The sequence below is a fragment of the Octopus bimaculoides genome, chromosome 10, assembly GCF_046866305.1.
Source record: "Octopus bimaculoides isolate indiv1 chromosome 10, ASM4686630v1, whole genome shotgun sequence".
NCBI classification, from domain to species: Eukaryota; Metazoa; Mollusca; class Cephalopoda; order Octopoda; family Octopodidae; genus Octopus; species Octopus bimaculoides.
The window spans coordinates 51,852,161-51,878,432 of record NC_142937.1 but is presented as its reverse complement, the minus strand read 5'-3'; the positions used below and the strand labels follow the sequence as shown (position 1 = coordinate 51,878,432).

The following is a 26,272-nucleotide window of genomic DNA, read 5'->3' as shown; positions in this document are numbered from 1 at the left end:
GCTGTCTTACCAGAAATATAGCATCAGTGGTGCTTTTTTCCCTGGCACGAACCCAAACTGCATCTCATCTAAACTGACCCGCTCCCTAATTAGTTGGGCTATGCCCCTCTCTGTGACTTTCATTACCTGATCTAACAGTTTGATGCCTCTGTAATTATTTGTATCTAAAGCGTCACCTTTACCTTTGTAGCAGTTGACAACGGAGCTGCTACACCAGTCATTGGGTATGACTCCTTCGTGTATCACCTGGTTAACAATACAGGTGACTAGGCTATAGCCGACACTGCCAGATATTTTGAGCATCTCTGCAGTGATTCCTGATGGGCCGGGGGGCCTTCCCTGTCTTCATACTCTTAATTGCTTTATCTACCATGGTACTGTCAACACGGATAGCTGGTCCCTCAGTTGGGTCAACATTCGGCAGACTCTCTTTCTCCCATTCATTCTCTTTATTGAGCAAACTTTTGTAGTGGCGTCTCCAAACCTCTTTCTTTGCAGCCTCGTTTAGTGCAAGCATACCTTCATCCATGCGAACCCATTTCTCTCCCACGACATCACGATTCTCTCTCCCACACTGTCTTGCAACACGAAATACCTCAAGTTTTTTTGTTTTTTTTCCCTATAGTTTCAGCTGATGCACTGCTGTGTTGCTACAGTAATATTACGTGGAGCCTCCTACAATATGTGGCACTTGGTGAAGAATGGAGTTTGATTTAGCAACCCTCATTTGCACCTCTTGCCATGAGGTAGGTTCATCTGGGACTCTCGACAGGAACAGGTCCAGCTTTGATTTAAAAACCCCTACATCTACTTTGTGCAGGTTCCTCAGGCTCTTTGGGAGAATATTAAAAAGCTGTGGGCCCCTGAAACCCAAACTGTTGCAGTAACTGGTCCTGAAGCGCGATGGCATTGCTGGGATCTTTGGCACTATGCAGTGTTGTCCCATTTTGGCATTGGTGTAGCTTTCAATGCCAAAATTTTGCACAATTCCTTCCAGGATCTTCCAGATGTATATTACTGCATACCTCTCCCACCTTCTCTCCAGGGAGTAGAGTCTTAGCTGATTCAGCCTCTCCCAGTAGCTGAGCAGTTGCAAAGAGACAATCTTCTTTGTGAATCTTCTCTGGATTGCTTCAAGGTCCGCTGCTAATTTCACACTGGTGGGTGACCACAGCTGTGAGCAGTAATCTAGGCGGCTGAGGACGAATGTCCTCCAGAGGGCCATCATGGTTTCCTTATCTCTGGTTCTGAATGTTCTCAGGATCCATCCAGCCAGTCGCCTGCACTTTGTCGCCATCCTGGTAATGTGCACTTGGAAAGAGGTATCATCACTCATGTCGATAACGAGGTCTCTCACTGATTTCGGTTCTGGGATTGAAATTCCCTGCGGACCAGTGTACTCTGTAAGTTTCATATTCAGTTTTGGACGTTGGTAGTGCAGGGCTTGGAATTTTTCAGCATTAAACTGCATATTATTATCCTCAGCCCATCTGTAAACTGAATCCAACTCCTGCTGCAGATGGCAACATCACTGGAGTTCTGTATTTTCTGTGAGACTTTCGTATTGTCTGCGTAGCTTGCAAGAGTGGCTATCCGGGCACTTGAGGGCATATCTGAGAGAGCGACTATAAAAAGCAATGGTCCCAAGACAGTGCCCTGTGGAACACCACTCATTATTTGTGTTTTCATAGAGGTGGCTCCATTAGCACTACTGCCTGACTTCTATCTTTCAGAAAGTTATGTAACCACTCTCCAAGTTTTCTAGCTATGCCAAGATCACGCATTATGTGGCATATCACACCATGATCCACTTTGTCAAAAGCTTTTGCAAAATCAAGGTATATTAAGTCCACATTTGAGTTGTTGAGTAACTGCCTCAACACCCAGTCATAATGTTGTAAGAGCTGGGTCAGGCAGCTCCTACCTGGTCGAAAGCCATGTTGGGTATCACTCAGCAATTTATTTTCTTCGAGGAATACGATTAGTTTTCTTCTGACTATCCTTTCCATGACTTTGCTGATGTGTGAAGTCAGAGAGATAGACCTATAGTTTTTGGCATCTGCTCTGCTTCCCCCTTTATGGATTGGGTATATAATTTCCTCCTTCAGCTTGCTTGGCAGTCTGCCGTTTGCGAGAAAGCTCTGGAAGAGGATCTGGAGGGGTTTTGCCAGGGCATGCTTACACGATTTAAGGAGGATTGCTGGGAAACCATCAGGGCCAGCAGTTGAGTTTGTGTCCACTTCATGTATACCTAGTAGTACATCTTCTTCGCTAATGTTGATGTATTCCATCGTAACTGCCTCACTGGTTATAGGGGAGGTAGCAAAGAAGTCCACTGGTTCGTTCACTTGTCTGGGCTCCAACGGAGTGGTAAAGACACTTTTGAACTGCTCATTCAGTACCTCACTGATCCTAGTTGGACTGTCTGTGAGGGAGCCATCCTTTTCGAAGAGGGGTCCAATCTTGCAGCGTACTGAGGCTGTTTCTTTTGCGTAATGAAAGAAGGCCTTTGGATTTGACTTAATGTTTTCCATATGTATATTATTACATATCTCTCCCGCCTGCACTCCAGGGAGTAGAGACCTAGTGCCTTCAGTCGCTCCCTGTAGTTCATCTGCTGGAGTGTGGCGATCTTTTTTGTATAGTGACGCTGAATTGCCTCGAGTTCTGCTCTCCGCTTGACACTGTTTGGTGACCACAACTGAGAGCAATAGTCTAGGCGGCTTGTAGCGTATATATGTGCTTGTTTACATATATCTATTATATATATATGTGTACGTCAGAGTATAAGGATATTAAAATCAGATATATTGCATGTTTATAACTAAATTGGTATTAAGTAAAACATCTAAAAAAAATATTTTTATAATATTAATTAAAGTTAATCAAAAGTTTTATTATTATTAATAAATTCATTAAGCAGAGAGGGAATAATTGTGTATTTTTTGGCTATATAGAATTAATGTGTCACATTATCAGATTATGTGTAATTGAAAGAACAACAAGATTATCACTATTGAAGATTGTATGTTTATATAGTAATTATATTACAAGCCATGTATAGGGATGCTGTCAGTAAGGTAAGGTGAGGGTTGGCAAGGAGAATAGCGAAGAATTCTAGGTAGATGTCGAGGCTCACCAAGTACCAGTCCTCAGATCCCTCTTGTTCATCATAGTCCTCTGGGCAATAACAGAAGAATTTAAGACAGGCTGCCTCTGGGAGCTCTTTTATGCTGATGACCTTGGTCTAATAGTTAAGTCACTACCAGACTGAGAGAAGACATTTCAGGCGTGGAAGCAAGGTCTAGAATTGAAGGGCCTTAGAGTTAACCTAACAAAAACCAAAGTCTTAATAAGTAGGGAGGACAAATCACAAATCCCTTCAGGTAGATGGCCCTACTTGATCTGCAGAAACGGCATAGATAGAAACTCCATAAGATGTATCTGGTGTAAGCTATGGACACATAAAAGGTGCAGCAATATCAAAGGAAGGTTGACTGGGAAGTTAGCTTTTGTGTGTGGGAGATGCACAGGTGCAATAAACACTGAAAATGTAGAGAAAACAGATTCCATCACATGTCAGGAGGAAAAACTAGAAGTAGTTGATAGTTTCTGTTACATAGGTTACCAAATGAGTAGTGGTGGGGATGCTCTAAAATAAGAATAGGTTGGGCAAAGTTCAGAGAGCTCCAACCTCTGCTGGTAACAAAGAGCCTCTTGCTCAGAGTGAAAGGTAGGCTGTATGATGCATGTGTGTGAACAGCCATGCTACACAGCAGTGAAACATTGGCTGTGGCTGCTGAGGATATGCATAGGCTTGAAAGAAATGAAGCTAGTATGCTCTGCTGGGTGTGTAACATCAGTGTGCATGCACGACAGAATGTAAGTTTGCTGAGAGAAAAGTTTGACATAAGAAGCATCAGATGTGGTGTGCAAGAGAGATGACTGTGCTGACATGGTCATGCATTGTGTATAGATGAGGACAGCAGTGTGAAGAAGTGTCACACCCTAATGGTGGAGGGAACCTGTGGAAGAGGTAGACCCAGGAAAACATGGGGTGAGGTGGTAAAGCATGGCTTTTGAATATTGGGTCTCAGGTAATGACAAGTGACCGAGACCTTTGGAGATATGCTGTACTTGAGAATACCCTGCAAGTCAAGTGAGATCATAGTCATAGCCAATTATTACTACAATTCCATTTATATATAGCTAGCAATATTTAGAGAAAAGATACTTAGAAGCATGTACACTAGCTAAAACTTTTTCTTTTCTAGAATTTAGTAGTTGATTTCTGGAAGAAGATATTTGGTATATCTTTTCTAGACAAAGCTCACACCTCCTATCATTGGTACTATATGTTTTAGCATGACTCATAATTTTCATCAAATGAACTTACTAAGACTTGTATTATTAATTTTTAGATGGTTCCTGAAACTATTCTCGTGGATAGCTATTTTCTTTATAAAGCATTCTGTTGATCCAAAAGTAATTCTTACCTTCAGATTCAACAATAGCCTGATATACCTGATTAATGCATTTACAAAAATTGCTAAATTTACAGTTGGACTTATCCTTACAATTACAAAATTTATTTTCATCAAATCTTTTAATTTTGTGCAATAACAAAGGAGTTCTGGTGGGTTATTTCCCCTTCACTATTTGAACTAAAGTTATCGTCATTACTTATGGCCAATTTATTATGTTGTCTATTCAATGAAGAAATGTCTATTTTACGATTCTCATAAAACTAATCAAGTTTGCAGTTGTTAATTGAAGAAATAATTCCAAATAGATTATGAAATAAAGAGAATCCTATTCTAGTTTTCCTTTTATCATTTCACTATATTTATTATTAGTAAAGTATTTAATTATTAATCTTTGCAAAATTTTAATTAAGTTAGATTTTATTTGTTTTCCAAAAGGGGATAAGAAGCCATATAGTATCATCCTTATCAGAATTAGGATTATAATAATTGCCATTATTTATTCTAGTGGAGTTAACACAAGGTATATATGGCTTAGTCTTGTTCATGTGAGTACTATAAATTCCATTTCCATTTATTGGATTTCAAATTATACTGATCAATAGTATTATTATTCTGAGATTTCTTATTTCCATCATTATACCCTATAAAACTTTAGTTGGACTCAATGCTTAACATTCCTGGATTGTTATCTTTATTATTATCAATATTCATATTACTAAATCTTTATTGTTGTTAAAAATTTCCTCATTTGATGAGAGGTAATTAATTCTTTTTCAATATTTGAAGTTAAACAATTAGTTATTGATTTTGGATGATTACTTTTAAAGTTACTTAATTTAGAATTAGGTTTATGGTAAGGCTTATATTTCCCTGTTTTAAGATTGAAATTTATATCTAAGAAGTTTAACTGAGTGTATTGAAATAGATAGTCCAAATCATTTAAAAAATGATAGAATTTTTTCTTATATATTTCTAGTTTCCTATGAGATGGGCTTTTGATAACAAAAAGTGCATCATCCCTATACAAACCACCTGCTATTTCTGGAAATTAATTATTTAAATTAAATAAGATATATATTCCTACAAGATCTGTCACCTGTGCAGAATTGGCAGACCCCCATTGCAATGTCAAAACAGTCATATGTGTCATTTCTAACCCAATATCTATTATCAAAATTAATAACCGATTTTCTAGCTACTAATATTACATTTATTTCATTCATACTCATGTTTGTAGTTTTTTTTTTTTTTTTGGTGAATAAGAATGCTTTATCAAGAACTATTGGGCTAATGGAGGAATAATAGTCATTAATATCAACCTGCAAGAATTTATATCTGTCCTTGTTTTTAATATGATTGAACCAACCTATTGCCTTCTGTGTATTAGACCAAAGTTCCAATTGAATCTTCTTTTTCAGGACAATAATATATTTGTCAATAATAGACTTTATTTAATTTCCCTATGTCTGATTAGGGATAAAAACTATATTTTTATACTTATGCACACACAAGATATATATATATATATATATATAAACAAACACATATACATATGCTATGCGTTAATACAAGTATATATATATATATATATATATATATATATATATATATATATATATATATATATATATATATATATATATATATACAGATATAAATAACATATGTTTTTAACAGCTATTCTATTCAAATTAAACTACACATACACAAGCAAAAATAAGTCAATCTGATTCGATAAGATTTTATAATAATATATAGATAGTAATATACATTGATTATATAAATCAATATAAACTTACATAGATAACAGTTTCATTTTTATTTTTTTACCCTTATATTAAATTTTAATCTTTTTTAATATCATTTTTTTATATTATTAGCATATACATACACAAAATAAATATACTTTTCTTAGCCTATTGATAAAATCCAATCCATAGACAGGTAATTCTTTCTACTGAAGCCCTAATGAGATTCTACCCAATATTATTCAAAATGCTATTTTATTCCTATCATTTGATTTATTCCAATCTTTAATTTGCAATTGTATATTGGATTGAATTGAAATGTGCATAGGCTTTATTTGATTTTATTTTTTGGCAGTATGTTAATAAATTAATTTTATATCCTTACAAAGTTGGTTTGACATACATTAGTTTGACATACAAGAAATGGGAAAAGAAGGAAATATCTTTAACATCCATTCTTCTTTTGAAAGATAGGACAGAGATGAAGAGAAGGAAAATTAGAGAAATAGAAATGCTCGCTTGTGTATCCAACTTATTTCCAACCCATACTTTACTGACAGCATCCTTGTATATGGCTTGTATAGCTCTCACTAGCCACTCTACTAGTCTTAGTTTCTGCAGTAACAACCAAATAAGGGGATCCTATCAAAAGATTTCATCATGTCAACAAAAGCTAAGTACAGAGGTTTACTTTTGGGCAGGTACATCTCCTGCAGTTGTCTTACCAGGAATATAGCATCAATGGTGCTTCTCCTTGGCACAAAACCAAACTGCGTCTCATCTAGACTAACACTCTTCCTAATTAGTTAAGCAATAACCTTCTCCGTAACTTTTATCACCTAATCCACCAATTTGATACCTCTGTAATTATTTCTAAGGTGTCACCTTTGCCTTTGAAGTAGTTGAGTATGGTGCTGCTACATCAGTCATTGGGTATGAGTCCCTCATGTACAACCTGATTGACTATATGTGCGATGAGACTATAACCCACACTGCCAGATATTTTAAGCTTCTCAGTGGTGATTCCTGATGGGCCAGGGGCTTTCTCAGTCTTCATATCCTTCATGACTTTATCTACCAAGCTACTGTCTATTTGGATAGTTGGTCCCTCTGTTGGATCTACCTTAGCCAGACTCTCCTCCCATGAGTTCTCTACATTTAGCAGCTTTTCATAGTAACACTTTGAAGCCTCCTTCTTAGCAGAGTCACTAATTGCAAGTGAACCATCATTCATGCAAACGCACTTCTCTCTAACCACATCACAATTTTCCGTGACACAGTTTTGTAAGCTGGAACACTTCAAGCTGCTGGTCCTCATGTCACAGAACATTGGCAAACCTCTTCCTTTCTGCTTCACCCTTGGCTAGGTATACCTGCCTCCTAGTTTCCCTTCTAGCTACATGATATAGTTTCTTGCTACTGCAGCCCTTCCAGGCCTGCTTCTTTCCTTCAATGGCCCTGTCAACTACACTGTTTCACCACAATGTCACAAATTTGGTCTGTGGCTCTCAGTACGTTGTCTCATAGGAACTTCCAGTTATTCTCTATGTGACATGTCTTTAACTCCTCCTTCTCATTAAATGCATCAGTTATGACTTCTGTAAGTCACTGACTATTCAGAGTATCCTTAAGCTTCCAGGCCCTTCTTTTCCAGACTGGCTTCTTTCTTAGAATCCTTCTTACTTGTAGTCTGAAAACACTAATGACTAATCTATGCTGAAGGGTAATTCTTTGCCAGGGAAGGTCTTTGCATTTATGAGCAACCATGAATCTCACTTCTTGGTGAGAATATGGTCACTGGATTTATAGTTATCAGGTGATTTGTTGGTTTCCTGAAGTTGGTGTTGCAGATCATTAGGCCATTCATATCACAGAACTCTAGCAACCTTGTTCCCTCTTCATTTTGGGAATCAATTCCATGGCTCCCATGTACTCCATGGAAGACACCTGGGTGCTGCCCAACATGTCTGTTGAAATCACCAGCCACAAAGATAAGGTCACCATAATTTGTCCTTGAGGCAGCCTACAGAAGAATGTTATAAAAGCAGTCCTTTTGTTCATTCGGCAGACAAGGTTTGGTGGTGGTGGTAGTAGGGGGGAAGCAGAGGCAGAGATGATTGTTGCTATGCTACTCTGTAAATCTAGTTGAAGCTTAATTACCCTATCATACACTCTGTCTACTCCAATCATCTTATTGACCCATTTCTCTGCTAGAAGTATGCCCATACCTCCTACTCCGTCACTGTTGCTCTCCCAGAAGTGTTTTTTTTTATACCTATGTCTCTTGTCTGTGAGGAATCTGGTTGAAGCTCACCTCCTCCTTACTTCTTGAAAGCAGCACATGTCAGCATGTCTCTGTTCAAGCATCTCAACAATATCACCAGGCCTATCTTTCAATATGCCTACATTGATAGTGCCAACTGTGAGGGAGTGTATAGGAGGTAGGAGGTAACACAAGGCAGGGAAACTGGCTTTTGACATCTGAAAGGGAAGTTCTAAAGAGCATTGTGAACAGACATGACATAACAATTGTCCTTGCATTTAATCTCCCATCATTCATATTACTTGCTGCTCCCACTGGAAGTGGGTTCTAAATAAGTATTAGAACAAGTGATGTTAGTACAAATACAGTTAATCAAATAAATGAATAAGAGTAGAGTAGTTATTCATTATATATAGTTAGATGGTTAATTAACTAAGCAATAAAACTGGATACTGCATGATCACAGTTAGTTTTGCTTTCTTTGGGGTGAAGTAGTAAGCTACAGCATTTGTAATTGCAGCAATGTGGGTGACACTACTGGGAAGAGGGACGGATGAAGGGTTGCCATGAGAAGTTCTGGTACAGAAGGGAGATTTACGGTATAGGTGGAAAAGGGTGGGCACATTGTGGATAAGTAAACATTGAAGCAAAATTCTTAGTATTAACGAAGAGAATGACAGGAGAAAGGAGAGATGGAGCAAGCATAAGTTAAATTAAATTAAATCAAATTAACTAAATTAATCAAGTTAAGTTAAATTAATACAGGTGGGGGCTAGTGAGGTAGAATGTGGATTAATGCTGGGGTGCAAAGACCAACTTATCTTATCTGTTCCTATCTTGGCATGCGTGTCGGATAGTTAGCCAAAAGAGAAATCGAAGGTTTGGGATCTTATTTATACTAAATGGTTGGCAGGAGGCAATATGGCTGCCAGAAGTATGCAATGAAAATACAAATAGAGGATATAGAAAGCTCTAATGAAATATAGAGATGTTTATAACAAGTAAGATATGTAATAAGCTAAGAACAAACACCAAGAAATTTGTGTAGTATTTACATACCTAAAGAATGTTTATATGTTCCTGAGACCATGGAATTATGAGCATTGAGTAAAGCAAGGGCAATGTTGTCTGGATGCTATTAAGACAAAGATGAAAGAATTATTGATTTATTTTTTAAAGTTTTAATGTTGAAATGTACATTGTAACCATTTGGCTCACACAAAGTTAATATTTGTAATAAATTACACTGCTTTGTGAATATATGGAGTGATCTGATTTAAATTAACAAAAAATCATTTCAAATTGCATCCAATAGAATGTTGAACTATGTTAAGAAGGTGTCTTTACATTTTAAATATATACGTGGTCTGATCAATAAGTATCCGAACTGTTGCCATAGTAACAAATCTAAAAGAACACAAAGTAAAGCCGCTAGGGGAAGATTGACACTGAACTCTGCTGTGCATGCACATTAAGTTTTAACATTCTAGCTCACTTCTGCTGTTTACAGCAGTACTTGGAAAGAAGATGTGTAGTATGTGATCATCATATTGACCATGACAGAGATAGTTGAGAAGAGAATCGGCATCAAATTTTGCCAAAAGTTTGGTGATACCTGCTCAGAGGCCTATGCAAAGTTTTCAAAAAGCTTTTATCATTCTTGACATAATCAACAAGATCTTGTGCAACTGAAACCCAAGTGTCTTTTTGGTCAGCTGAAAGCAGTTTTGGAGCAAATTTGGAAGACATGCGTCTCATACCCAAATCCTCAGTGATAATGGACTGAACTGAAGTGTAACTAATCTGCACATCTGATAACTCATGGATGGTGATTCAATGATTTTCCCTCACAGCTGCATGCACATCTGTGATGTTTTTCTCAGTTCTGCTGGTTGCAGATCTCCCAGAATGTTTGTCAATATCGACATTTTTTCGGCCATCTTGGAAACGTCTGAACCACTCATACATTTGTGTGTGGCTCATACACTTTCTGCAAATTTGCGCAGGCTTTTGAGCAGGTATCGCCATGACAACTTTCTCTGTCATAGTCAATGCGATAATCACACGCTACACACCTTCCTTCCAAGCACTGCTGTAAACAGCAGAAGTGAGCTAGAATGTTAAAACTTTGTGTGCATGCACAGCAGAGTTCAGTGTCAATCTGCCCCAAGTAGCTCTACTCTGTGCTTTAGCTTTGTTACTATGGCAACAGTCCGGATACTTATTGATCAGACCTCATATATATACTTTTGTTTATTAAATATTATTTTTGATGGCTTAGTCAGAGTAGGAAGGGCAGTACCTAACATCTTTCCCAGGATCTCCAACATTGGTGGGAAGAAAAGAAAACATTATACTCAGAACAGAGATCTGGTCTGAATGCTTTCCACAAAGTTGATTCTGCTAAAGATCCCCATGGTCAGGTGGTGGTGGTGGTGGTGGTGGTGGTGGTGTTGAACTAGTTAACAGATTAATTTTGCCACCCCAAAACACTGACAAAGCTGTGGTTGGCTCAAGGCTATCATAGAAGACATGAGTCCAAGGTGCTGTGCAGTGGGATTGAACTTCAAACTACACAGTTGCAAAGCAAACTTCTTTACCATTAAGCTATACCTACTATATTGAGTTTAAAAATTGAAACACAATCCAATCAGTGAACATTATTTAGTATTTAACTTTTTACTGACCATTTATTCTGACACAAATAGATTGCCTACCTGTTTCACATGTTTTTCAAAATAACCAAAAGTTTGGCAGGCTTTCACAAAATGCCTTTTGCACTTTTACTTGTTATTTTTCATTAATGTTTAGTTCATAGTGTACCTTCAAAAGTATTTCAGCCATATCTATCCATTTGACCATTTTACCCAGAATCAAATACCTAGGATCACATTATCCAATATGTCCTTTTCTAACAATGTGGGGTGTGATTTGCAGAAAATCTGGCCACTATTTCTATAAGGTCAAGTTATTGCAGAGAGGCTCCCTTATACTAAGCTGATGTTTGGAACAGCAAAAGACAAATGTTTAACATATGAAATGTTGCATTAATGATAAACAAAATTAAATATGAATACTTGAATAATAAAAATTTGAGGGGATTAACATTCGTTTTTTTTTTTTTTTAAAGCAATACAATTTAAAATGGAAGTATAAGATATCGGGCTTACTTTCATCATTAGACGTAAACAGAACCTGTTGTGACGTCCATCAGAAGAACATATAATGACTTGATTGAAAAGATTCCAGGCTTGGTTATTATTGATTTCCTGAAAAAGACAAGAGAAAAGTATTTAATAAAATAATATTTCTATCTGAAACTTTTTAAAATTTATAAAAAAGACACTAATACCTATTAAGCATAGATATAGAAAACTGTCCAAAAGACACTATCACAAAATAGAATTTTTCTTTTGGAGTATACTACATTTGATGTATCTTATGTAAATCTTCAAACATATACTGGTTTCTAACAATTAAATGGAATTCATACATTTATTCTTAAGTAGTGGTTCTCAATCTTTTCTTTGCTCCACTCTCCTAAGAAATGGCTTGATTAATTTTCACTCTCCCTACAAAAGTAATATAATATTTGAAGATGGAAAAGTCAATTTTCTAGCAACTAACTTATATTTTTAATTGAATCACATACAGCAACCAAACTGAACTAAAAAAAAAATACACTTTTGAGTAATTAGGAAAAAACTCTTTAAACAATGAAATTAATCACAGCTGTGAAAATAAAACTCAATGACTTCTTTTGTTCTTGCTTCTCATTCATGACTTTATCAAGACAGAATCTTTTACTAATAGTGATCCACAGGTAATTCCTCAATTTTTTTTTGATTGGCAAAAGAGAATTCACACAAATATGTTGTTCCAAATGAAATGAGTACACAGAATTCTTTTCCAGTGCTGAACACTAAAACTTTTCCAAAGACTAGCTTTTAAATTATAACCAAAGAGCTTGACTTGTCTGTAAATCAGTAAGATTTTACTTAATCCATCTGATATTTTCTCCAAGTTGCAGGAATATAGATTCATAAACTTTTTTTTTTAATCTTTAGGGTTCCAGTAGCAAAATATCCATCAAACAATTTTGACAGCATTTCCACATATGCTACAATTTCTTCAAGCTCAGTAAAAGTTATGTATCCAGCATCATCAATCATCACTTCAAATGAAGGGAAATTTGAAGGATTGCTTTTTTCTATCTGACACCAAAGGAGTAATTTTTTCTTTGGAATCATTTAGCTTTTCACAAGCCTTTAACATATCCTTTCTTATCAAGAGAAGCCCTTAGGTCAATCACTGAAACTGTCTGCTCAATAAGCTAGCATATGAGTGAATTTTTGTGATTATAATGCTTCAGCTAGATCACATTCACACTCCTGTAGAAAAACTTTTAATGTCTTGCTGCATGTTTCAAAGAAGTAAATTAAAATTTCTCCTGTGAAAAAAAAAAAAAAAAAAAGGACTTTGGCACTTCCTACATCTTCACAAAATGATTAGAAAGATAAGGTGAATCAAAGCAATCCTCTTATTTGGTTGAAATAGCTCATAATTAGTAGTGTGCATTATTTATGAGTGCATTTAGAAAAATAAAATAAACTAAGTAAAAAAAAAAGAATAGTGCAAAAACTAACCTTGACACAAATTTCTCGAATAAGATTATATGCCAACTTGCCATTTCTACTGAGAGTACAAGCTATAAGGCATAAAAATTCAGCTTCCTACAGAGAAAACAGGTAACAGTATGTTATATTTTTTTATGAATAAAAACAAAGTTTTCCTCAGAAGTACATTTATAAAAAATCTTATAAAAATCATTTAGAAAAATCTGTTGTTACCATTGCTCCTGACAGTACAATGTATCAGGTATAACAGCTCAGTTTTCTGGGAATAAAATACAATATCCATATACACTTCTGAATTTTGAAATATGTATGAAGATAAAATTAGTATTACTGAGGTAAAGGTAATGTAAAAACTGGTAACTTTTGAATGGGTAAATGATTCTGAAAATGTAATGAAATCTTAATTAGATATGATAAGCATGTTATGTTCATATTATGGCTCAAATTCAGATGGAGTTGACTTTATTTATCATTCTTTTAGTTCTGACAAATACTAGTCAAATGCTGGAGATTAATTAAATCATCTATAATCCCTATGTCCACCCAAATAATATGTGTAGTCTTGTGTTGATTTCATTATTCTTATTGAAAGCATAATCGAAGATCAATTTCAAATGTATGCAAATGAATTAAATTAAAATATACACAATTGATTATAATTACATGGATTTTATAATTTGGGGTTTTACAACTTGGTCAGATATCGTAACATATGAGTAGTTAGTGGTTTCTTTTGAATTTACAGGTTTCTGTTCAGGAAATTAATTTTTCTTTGTCTATGCTTCAGTAGTTTTCCCATACTTTAGTGGAATACACTATTAGATAATGAAGCTGCATTAGTTTTAATAAGAAATTTCCTGTATCACATGATTTTCAAACAGAAGGCACTTGGTGCACAGAGGAGGAATTTCAGTCAAAGAAAGGTTTCTGAACTGAGAAAGAATGTGTTGTGTGTGAGGTTGGTGCAAAACGTAATGGCTGATTTTAAGGTCTCTATTAAAAATAAAAAAGCCCTATTCATTAACATAATTTCCATTGCTTTCTAGAACTTCATTCCATTTGCCAACAAGCTTATAAATGCCATGCTTGTAAAATTGTTTAGGTTTTGATGCGAAATATGAATCCAACTAATTTTCAACCTCTTCTCTTGATGTCAATCAAAAACCATTCAAATGGTTCTGTAGTCCCTGAAACAAGTGATAATCAGGAGCAAGGTTTGGAGAATATGGAGGATGAAGCAATACTTCCTAACCAAACTCTTCCAAGAGATCTTTTGTCAGTTGAGCTGTGTGAGGATGAACATTATCATGGTGGAAGATGACACCCTTTCTGTTGACTAAACTGGATCAGTTTCTGTTCAAAGCAGTTTTCAAATGATGAAGTTGATCACAGTAGAGATTAGCAGTAATTGTTTGATTGTTGTCTAACAGTTCATTATGGACAATTCCTTCAATATCCCATCATACACTCAACATGATCTTCCTTGGATGAAGTCCTCCTCTTAATTGTTGAACAGGTCTTCCTCCTCGACTGATCCACAATTGGCAGCATTTAATGTTATGGTAAAGGATCCACTTCTCATCACCTGTAACAAGCCTTCCTAATAATGGTTCCTTTAAGGTGTTGTGAAAGCAATGACTGACAACAAACAACACGCTGTTGTAGATTCTTTGGAGACAGTTTGTGCAGGACCCATTTTCCAACCACTGAAACCTTTCCAATCCTTTTCAGTTGACATAGAACAGTTGTATGGGATAGGTTAAACTGTTAGGCAAGTTCTCTACAAGTAGCAGTTGGATTTTCTGTGACAACAACTTCCAACTCTTCAGAATCAAGTTGTTTTGAACAACCTTCTTTTGGCTTGTCTTTCAAACTCAAATCCCCACTTCTGAAGTGAGAAAACCATCTCCTGCAACTTCTTTCACTCCCTACATCACACCCATAAACTCTCTAAAGTGACTTTGCTGCTGTGCTTGCATTGACAGCTTTAGGAAACTCATAGACTAAGACATCTTTAGATGGGAGAAACATAGGTGTGAAAATAGCAGAAGATTATGGCCAATACAATCAGATTTTGAAAGAAAAATGAATAAATTACTCATTGTGACATTCTTAAAACATTACAAGGCACAATTTAAAAAAATACTATCTAAAACTGTCTTCAAAAAAATCGGCCCTTACTTTGCACCAACCTGATATATATATATATATATATATATATATATATATCATAAATATATAGGGATTGACAGTAACCTGCTTCTCCAACATACTGAGAATTCAGAAATAGCAGTCAAAGAACTACTGATTTCAAAACTACAAATTATTACTCTAGATTGATAGCGATATTTTTGATACACACAGAACAAAAAACAGTAGAGAAGAGTAAAAAAAACACTTGCCTTTAGTTAATTTAGTACAATTGTTTCACAGTTAAGAGTAAATAATACTCTATTTTTTTTTACTCTTCTCTACTGTTTTTTGTTCTGTGTGTATCAAAAATATCGCTATCAATCTAGAGTAATAATTTGTAGTTTTGAAATCAGTAGTTCTTTGACTGCTATTTCTGAATTCTCAGTATGTTGGAGAAGCAGGTTACTGTCAATCCCTATATATTTATGATTATAAATGTTTTTTACCGAAGAAGGTTTTTTCATACTGAGCTACCCGGCAAAATTGTTAATTATTAATTTTATTACTAATTGACGATTCCCTGCCCTGCATATCTATATATATATATATATATATATATATATATATATATATATATATATATATCGAAACACTTAGTTTTAGAATGGTGGCAGCTGATGAAGGAAATGTTCTCTATGTGGCCTGTGTGTTTTCTGTACTCTGTTTATCATTTTGTCCATGTTTTTTTGCAACGTCCTGTACCCTGATATGCATCTATATATACATGTAGATGTAGGTATGTACATACATGTACGTATATATGCATATACTCACATATTATATATATATATAGATATATTTGCTTGGATTTCTAAACCTCTTTTTTTATTTGTATTAAATAAATATATATATATATATATATATATATCCTTCTGTTACTACTATATTTCTCTCTTCCTCTCGTTGCCCACCTATTCTTCTACTTCCTCCCTTTGTTTCTCCCTCTACCTTAACCCTGCATGGTCACATGCTTCCGGTCACTAATCCTTTTCTTCCTTGGCTATCACGGAGCAAACACGCGAACTTACTTCGTCCCCACTTTCAAGTTCGTGCCTCACAGCGTTCATATACACATAATTTTTCACGTCTGGCCGCATAGCCTTTTCCGTTTGTTTTCCTGTCTTGTTTTCTTTTCCGTTTGTTTTCCTGTCTCGTTTTCTTTTCCGTTTGTTTTTCTGTCTTGTTTTTTGTCCGCCACTACATTCCTCCATGGCACAGGTTTAATTTGTGTATACAAATTTAATTTGCGGTCCATGGGAAGAGCCGTTTTTACGATGCGTCCTGCCCAACTCTTCGAAACGCCGGTGTTAAAATGGGGGTAGCTGATGAAGGAAAATGTTCTCTATGTGGCTTGTGTGTTTTCTGTACTCTGGTTATTATTATTTTCTTGTCTACGTTTTGTTTGCAATGTCCTGTACCCAGATATGCACCTATATATACAGGTAGACGTAGGTATGCACATACCTGTACGTATATATGCATATACTCATTTATTATTCGTTTTTACATGACCAAACGCCAGCGTCATCACTGTTATAAGTAGTTATTTCAACTTTATATTTTCTAACACGACTCTATCTCTTTCTCTATCACTTTTTCCCCCTCGTTTTTCTTGTTACTACTACGTATCTCTCTTTACCCCTCTCGTTCTTCCTTCTGTTACTACTATATCTCTCTCTTTCCCCCCTCATACTTCCTTCTGTTACTACTATATTCCTCTCTTCCTTTCTTTCTCTCGTTGCCCACCTATTCTTCTACTTCCTCCTTTTGTTTCTCCCTCTACCACTCTCTCTCTCTCTCTCTCTCTCCCTTACCCCTGCATGGTCACATGCTTCCGGTCACTAATCCTTTTCTTCCTTGGCTATCGCCGAGCAAACACGCGAACTTACTTTGTCCCCACTTTCAAGTTCGTGCCTCACAGCGTTCATATACACATAATTTTTCATGTCTGGCCGCATAGCCTTTTCTGTTTGTTTTCCTGTCTTGTTTTCTTTTCCGTTTGTTTTTCTGTCTTGTTTTTTGTCCGCCACTACATTCCTCCATGGCACAGGTTTAATTTGTGTATACAAATTTAATTTGCGGTCCATGGGAAGAGCCGTTTTTACGATGTGTCCTGCCCAACTCTTCGAAATGCCGGTGTTAAAACGGGGGTAGCTGATGAAGGAAAATGTTCTCTATGTGGCTTGTGTGTTTTCTGTACTCTGGTTATTATTATTTTCTTGTCTACGTTTTGTTTGCAATGTCCTGTGCCCAGATATTCACCTATATATACAGGTAGACGTAGGTATGCACATACCTGTACGTATATATGCATATACTCATTTATTATTTGTTTTTATATATATATATATAGTTGTACTACTGATTCTGCAGCAACTGGTGATCAGGTGCTTCCTTTAATCTGAATAAATTACAGAGGAAAACTTAACATTCCCTAGACCATCAGTCTAGTTCACTGTACAGTTACAGTGTACTGTTTACAGGCCAAAATAGAGATCATGTGCATCAATGTATTTCATATAGAATACACTTTGAGCATGTCCTTGGAAATAACATTCTAAGGCTTTGCTTTATAAATCCTTCATTATGGAAATCAGTAACACAAATTCCATTAATCCTATGGACTCGTTTTTCCTTCTTTTTCTCACCTTTTTAGTAAGTTTTAGTCTTCACTAAGTTTACTTTGAAGTCTCTCAAATATAGGTTTGTTTCCACAGCAGAAATTTCTTCTTCAATTTTTTCATGGATTCAACTGTATATATTAGGTCACCAGTATATAGAGGTTGCCTTAAGCAACTGGTTTTAAACTATTATAGCTTTGGAACTATAATAAACAGGAGAAGGCTAAAAGCAGAGCCTTCATGGGAACCAATCTGTACACTAAATTCCTCAGTTTCATTGCCAACTCTTACTTTGCTGACAACATCACTGTACAGGGCTTGCACAGCTCTCACAAGATATTCATCTACACCTAGTCTTCATAAAAATATCAGACTACAGATTGTAGAATTCTATCAAAGGTCTTGTGTAATAAATGCTAGAGTGGCTCTTTCTTAGTTATAAACTTCTTTTGCAGGTGTCTTACTAAGACATTGGTAGTACTCTGTCTTGATACAAATCTAAATTGTGTTTCATAAGCTAATTCAGTTATAAAAATAAGAAATAAGTGAATATTTTACTGGTGCGTGTGTTAAATTTTAAGGCACAATAAGAAAATGACTCTCCCCAGACACAACAGAATATGCTTCAACACACGAAATCACATAAAAAATCTTGCAAACCAAATCCAAAAACGAAATCTAAAATAACTTTTAGGGAAACTGTTGTGGTGAAATCCTGACACCTCTATGAACTGTCCTAAACCTTATAAAGGTGTGTGCGTACTGACAGTGCGAGGTACAGTGTGGTGTGTGCAGTTGCATTTGTGAAGGCAGTCATAGAAGTCGTTGAGGAGTGATATAAGTTGTTATGTGTTTGTTACTGATTTAGTTTTGGTAGCGTTATAACAGTATTACAGTGTAGTCTATATCCAAACTCACTGTGGATATTCTTAGCATGGAAGACCTATTAGCTTCTGTGGTACAGTTGCAACTACAACAAGAACAACAGCAGCAACAGTTGCAACAGCAACTACAAGAACATCAGAAGCAGCAACAGCAACTACAACAACAACAGCAAAATCAACAGTTGTTGGAATTACTGTTGCAGTCCAAAAACACTTCAGGTTCATTTTCGGCAGACGGGGTTGCTAATTCATTGGAAGAATTTACTTATAATCCAGAAGAAGGGATTACATTTTCTGCACACTTCAAAAGGTATGAAGAAATCTTCAAAGAAGAATGTAGAAACTGCACGGATGGAAAGAAGGTACAACTTCTTTTAAGAAAATTATCACCTGCAGAATATGAAAAGTATTGTAATTACATCCTGCCGAGAAAATCACCTGAAATTTGCTTTGAGGAAACAATTAACCTATCATCTAAAATATTCAGTGAAAGAAGTTCACTATTTGGGAGTGCTTGAATTTGAAAAATAAAAAAAGAAAGAAACTGAAGATTTTGTCACTTATGCCAGAATCGTAACCAGAGAATGTGAAAAATTCAAACTAAACCGTTCAAATGTCTAATCTTTGTACAAAGATTTACTGCAAGCAAAGATACAGAGATACGGGCTTGGATATTGACAGAACTAGAACAAGATTCGAAACTTACTCTACAGGCAGTGGCTGAAGACTGCCAAAGGATTATAAATTTACAACAGGATGCAAAAATTAATGAAAAAAGATTATTCAAATATACATACATGTCAACTTGTAACAGATAAAAAAAAAACAACAGTCAAGACCCAAACCATGCTATGGGCGTGGAGAAATACATTTTAAAAGAAACTGTCCTTTTTAGAATTCTAAATGTTTTGGATGTGGAAAAATCGGACATAAGAATTCACATTGTTGGATGAAACAAAAAAGGCTGAACGATAAGAATTAAAGAAAAAAAGTATTATTAACACAAATGCAAAGTGAGGCACAAAAAAGAAAATTTGTCTCCATAAAAATAAATAATGAGACTACAGACGAACACAAGTAGTGATATCATGATAACTAATTATGATACATGGAGAAAAATTGGAAAGCCTATATAGAAAAAAACTTTGAAAATTGCGCAAGGTATTTCATGGAAACAATTGCGATTTTGGGACAAAATAATAAGTGAGGTGACATTTTGTGGAAAAACTTTGAAAGCTAAAGTTTTTGTATTAAAAGATATGACAAATCTATTTGGCACAGACAGGATGGAACTATTTAATTTATGGAAATTCCCCATAAATATTTTTTGTAATAATGTAAACGGTTCTTATGTCAGTGCAAATAAGGTGTTGGAGGATTTAAAAAAGGAATTAAAAAAGATTTTTCCTGCTGTCTTTTCTGAAAAATTAAGTTTGTGCACCAAGACAAAAGTAAAATTTCAAGTGAAAGACAACACTGTATTGGTATTTAAACTGAAGCAAGCTGTACCTTTCATGGCGTTGAATCAAGTTAACGAGGAATTGGATAGACTTGAAAAGTTTGGAGTTATAGAAAAAAATTGATTATTCAGAATGGGCATCACTAGCTGTTTATGTAAAGAAAAACAAATTAAATATGAGTATGCACTGACTCAACAGGCTTGAATGAATGTTTGATAACATACAGTTACCCATTACCAAGTCTGGAGGAAATTTTTGCGAAACTCAATAGAGGAAAATTTTTTCAAAGTTGGACTTGCTGGAGGTGTATTTACAGTTATAAGTTGAGGAGGAATGTTTGAAATTATTAATGATAAACACCCATAAAGATTTATATAAATTCAATCGACTTCCTTTTGGGATAAAGGTGGCACCTAGTATTTTCCAACAGGTGATGGACACTATGCTTGCGGATATGGATTTCGCTATAGTTTACTTGGATGACATATTCATAAAATGTGAGGAACATGTTAAAAAGGTCTTTGAAAGAAAGAAGTATGGATTTAAACTTAATGAGAAAAAATGCAAATTTTTCATGCCAGAAATAAAGTATCTAGGGCAAGTTATCATTAAAAATGGTTGCAGGCCAGATCCTTCAAGATCGACTACAATAAAAAATATGCCTCCCACCAAAAATATTACATTACAAACGTTCTTGGGGCTCGCAAACTATTACCAAACATATATATGAATATGTGTGAGCTGAGAGCACCCCTAAACAACCTATTGGGAAAGATGTTAAATGATATTGGTCGGACAGGTGCCAAAAAGCGTTTGAAAATTTTTTTAAAGTTTGAACATTGGATCTATCATTATCGCACTTTGATCCAAATTTTAAAATAGTAGTAGCATCAGATGCTAGCAAAAGTGGTATAGGAGCAGTAATTTTACACAAGTATGAAAATAGTAGCCTAAAACCCTTTGCTCATGCTTCACATTCATTGTTGGTGGATAAAAAAATCCACAGCTAAATTCAGAAGGAGGCATTAGCCATTATTTTTGTGGTGAAAAAATTTCATAAATTCATACATAAAAGGAAATTCAGTTTGTAGACAGATCACCACCAACTGTTGTCAATTTACAGGTCAAAAAAAGGTATCCCCACACATACAGCCAACCAATTGCAGTATTGCGGGATGATCTTGCTAAATTATACTTTAAGATGGAATTTCTAACACCGAAAAAACTGGGACATGCAGATGGGCTGTCAAAATCGATACTTAAATGCAGTGAACTGTTAGAGGACACAGTAATAGTGGTATTAAGAGCTGAAATTGAAATAAAAAATATACTCTGAAACATAGTATGTGAACTACCTGTCACTTTAGAAGAAATAAAAATTAAAGTAGAGAAGGATGTGTTCGTAATAAAAATGACAAAAAATAGTGGAGCCAGAAACAAATATAGTTTCAAAATGGTATTTGATATGTATGCTCAGAGGGTTGTAATATCTGTTTCTTTGCAAAATCATATGCTAAAAAAATTCCACAAGGGACAACCAGGAATCATGAGTATGAAAGCACTGATGAGGAGCTATGTCTACTGACCGAATATGGATCAGGATATCAAAAATTTGATGAAAGCTTGCAGGGGTTGTGCCCTGGCAGCAAAAGCACCACCTATAAAAATTCAGCCTTGGCCCAAAACTGACATACCTTGGCCCAGATTACACATAGACTTTGCAGGATCGTTAAATGTAGGGTATTATCTAATAGTTGTGGATAGTTACACGAAATGGCCAGAAATATGTAAATGTAAAAGCCAACCTCTAAAGTAACAATGGAATTTCTTGACAAACTTTTTGTGTGTTATGGCATCCCAGATACTATAGTGTCTGATAATGGAACACAGTTCATGTCAAAGGAATTTAAAAACTTTTGCAAAACCCATGCAATGGAGCATATTACTACTCCGCCATACCATCCGAGATCAAATAGATTAGCAGAATGTTTTGTAGACACGTTTAAGAGGGTGCTGAAAAAAAATCTAGGAATGAGCTACTAACTGATACTGCATCGACACAATTCTTAAGTGTCTACCAAATAACACCTAACCCCCAATACCACGTCAAGTGTGTTGCCAGCTGAACTAATGTTCGCCAGGAAACTCAAGTCAGTGTTTGACAAATTACTACCAGGAAGAAAAGAAAAAATGGTGAGGAACACCGAAAATAAGATAAAATACTTCAAAATTGGTGGCAAGGTGTTTTTTAAAATATACAGAAATGGAAAGTTGGGAAGAAGGTATAAGTAAACATTTAGGAAAAATAATGTACATGGTAAAATATGATACGTAAGAATACAAAAGACATTTAAACCAACTAAAAGAAGGTTTATGGAAAAAAGAATAAAACATGAATAACCAATGGAATTTCTTTATGACATTTTTGATGTCCCAGTGCCTCAAGGAATAGTCGAACCAATGAGTACACTGACTAGGAAGAGAAAACAAACAGAACTTTTGCAAGTAGAGCCAAAACGAAAAAAATACTCCAGTGTGTTGCTGCATTCATCATTTGTTGGTTTATTCCTGGGTCCCCCCAGGCAACCTATTGAGAAGATTCCCGGAATAGCCCACATCTCAGAGAGATACTCCTCATCTGCCATGACAAAGTAGTATGTGGTCGACCAACACAAGCTATCAATTTTAACTGGATCCTCAAGAATGGGAACACAGTAAGCCAGGTTATAACTAAAAGTCGAACAATATGGCCAAACAGTCTGAGCTGGTGCTCTGGAATCATACATGTAATAGGATGCATCCTAGTTCCTGACTAGAGTTCTTAGTTGGTTACGAAATCTGACCAGTGGTAACCCATAATCCTGCCTGCCCCTGATTTAGTATGAAATCTGAAGTTAATAGTGAAGTGATAAGAGGAAAGTATTGTCCTCAGTGGGTACATAGCAAGTTCAAAGTATCACAGACTGTTAAAAAAAATGGTTGATGTGTAAGTGGTTGTAATGTACTGGTGTTGGTTGACAATGATTATTTTATTTTGGATACAACCTAAAATAGTGTATGCAATGAATGATTATGAATGTGAAAGAAATGTAAAGAATATTTGGTGACTTGCACGTAACCCACTTTATATTCAAGAATAACAGCTACTAATTTCATTCTCTCTTTATATTATATTATAAAATTTTTTTTCAAAAATGTCTGTGATATTTAAAACTTGACAACATTTAAGATAAAGAGAATGGTCTACTTGAATCTGTTATGCAACATATGTCCATTATTAAAAACATAATAGAGAATAAAGAAGTTGATTATATAAAATAATACATGTATGAACAGATGAGAGAATGTCGTGACATTAAAACATAAAGGCAATTACCTTTACTAAATATGTGAAAAGTATATGCTATGTTAAGATAAGTAGGAGATGAGAGCAGATCGTGTGGAACAAAATAATATGTTTCTGTGTGGAATCTGAATTGGCTCTGTTGTGGAGTTCAAATTATCAGTTTTATAACTGTGGCAAAATTTTCTTGAATCTTCTAAAAGGTATACCTTGACACATTTCTTGAATGTTTGTTGTCATTGACTGATAAGTGCCAGCTGCTAATGACAGGCTGATAAACATTTATATAGGTTTCCCATTCTCTCAAGGCTGTTTGTACTTTTTATGTTGAATTGTTGAACAATTGTGCAAAGAGTTAAACCGTTTTAAATCTGCCTCATTTAACAATTGTTCAACAATGAATCTTGATAGGCAAGTCAAACATCATAACTTAAAACTTAAATGCAACTTGTGTTTATCTTCACTGTTCAGAGGTGAAAATGACATCAAGAATCAGAGAAACCAAAGAAAGAAATACAATCATTTAAATTCACTTAATGTCCTTCATAACTTTATATCTTTGAATCAATCAGACATTTCACTGTGGCAATAACAAGAGCAAGATGATGTTTTTAAAAAGTCTTCTGGATCTCATGGAAACCTTGAAGATGTGTCTGGTAAAGAAGTAAAGAGAGATCTGTATTTAACGTCATTGGATTCAGCTCTCTCAATATAAAGTGAAACTCTTGGGCAAGTTCCCATGTGTGAGATCTGAAAATCAACTGTACACCACATACAATAAAGTGGAGAATCATGGAAAAATCTACACCATATATAAATGAATCAAAGAGATGCGAGTTATGCATAGCTGAAAGATTGCACGTTCTTTTTAGGTCCAAGCATTCCAGATACAAAATTTTTAGCAAATGTAAGTAATTATAAGCACAAATTTCTTTTGTTGAACTGGAGGACACCATCCACTCCAGACTGAGTAGCTATCTCACAGATTTTGGCCTCTTCTTTGTTCCATATGCACTGAGCCTCAAAGATTGCTTAGAGATACATAGCACATTATATTATTCTTCCAAATAATTGTATCTCTAAAGCATGAAACCAAAAGTAGCTCTTTTGTAAACTGTGTATATTAACAAAGCTCAAAGAATGAGTGAACAAATACATGCTTCCTCTGTGTATTACTTTTGTTGGTTACAAAAAAAGAAAAGCCTTCAATAACATCAAGATGAATGTAGTGTTGAAATCTCCAGAAATGCAAGGTGCTGAGGTGCAATACATTAAAATGCTCAGAAATGTGAACTCTGGATGCACAAAAGATAGAGCTCTGCTATCACTGCCAATAAAGGTCCCAACTGAGAAGGGTGCCCAACAAGAAGATGCCATCTCTCCAAAGCTCTTTACTGCATGTTTAGAAACAATCATCAGGACATTGACTGGGCAGATGGCATAAATATCAATGATAAGCAATTAACACACCTCCAATTTGCAGAGGACATTGTACTCATTGCTGAAACCAGCTGCAGACCAGGCGGACAGAACTGAACTCACAACGTTTAGCAGTAGATTTTAAAATGAGCCACATGTAAACAAAATATATGTGGTCAAAAGATGTAGCACAAGGCCAAATACAGGGGAGGATGTGATGAAATCGAGAAGGTAATGGTGTACATTTACTTAGAGTGCACAGTGACTATGTGCAGAGATATGACTGATGAAATCTCAAAGAGAATAGGGGCAGGACAGAAGACATTTATTCAATATCACTGTCCTACTGGCATTCTTATATGCAAGTGAGATGTGGGTTACTATGAAGAGGATAGAATATTGCTTGGCTACAATGTAAAGGGCCATGGAAAGATTCATGTTAGGAACATCACTGAGAGAGCACATTTGAAATAAGATAATTTGAAAATGGAGGGGAATGAATGAAGTGATTGCAGAGAACTGAAAGCATAAGTTCCATTTGGAACAGACATGTCACAAGGTCCACGGACAATAGGTAAACCTGTGCAGTTGCTGAGTGGTATCCAAGCTCCGTGACAATACAAAGATGACTTAGCCAAACAATTTGGGTCAAGATGGGAAAGAACAGCACAATCAAGACAAAAATGAAAGCTACTGTAATACTACACACACACACAGATTTATCACTATCATCAACTTCATGTAAAGTCCATGTTCCATGCCAATCACTTTACAGCATGTGCTGGATGCTTTTTTCTTCATACCATTACTAGTGAGGTAGCCATGCAGCTATATGCTAGGATGAGAGCAGGGACCAGGTTTCTGGTGTAGAGAAGCTACGAGGCTACTGACAATACAGAAGGGTGGGAGTGACCAGGGTGGTGCTGAAAAGAGATAAAATAGTGGTTATGTTAGTGTGGGCCCTCAAAGCACAAGATAAGTAGAAGTGAGTGTGAACAGGAACAAGTGAACTTGGAGTGTGGGTGGGTATACGTTGTAAGAATGTATGGAAGACTGAGTAATGCTTACAGATAGGAAATGCATTAGGGGGTGAATATAATAATGAACAGGTATTGAGGAATGAAGAATAGAAAAGGCAAGGAAGAATAAATGACAATAGTAGAAATTGGATAGCATTGAGGGATGATGTAATAAATTGTGAATGTGGGGGTGGGTAT

The 26,272-nt window shown here is 35.6% G+C and overlaps 1 protein-coding gene across 2 annotated transcripts in view; it reads right to left on the bottom strand.

The window, feature by feature from the left end:
* LOC106878777 (general transcription factor 3C polypeptide 3) overlaps nucleotides 1–26,272 on the bottom strand; it is a 551,001-nt gene that overhangs the window by 44,363 nt on the left and 480,366 nt on the right. For both annotated transcript variants that reach the window (XM_089359125.1, XM_089359126.1), the window contains exons 20-22: nucleotides 13,145–13,231; nucleotides 11,669–11,767; nucleotides 9,558–9,633 (exon numbers count right to left, since the gene is read on the bottom strand). In XM_089359125.1, the coding sequence (XP_089215251.1) occupies nucleotides 9,558–9,633; nucleotides 11,669–11,767; nucleotides 13,145–13,231 (262 nt within the window). The remainder of the gene's footprint in view (nucleotides 1–9,557; nucleotides 9,634–11,668; nucleotides 11,768–13,144; nucleotides 13,232–26,272) is intronic.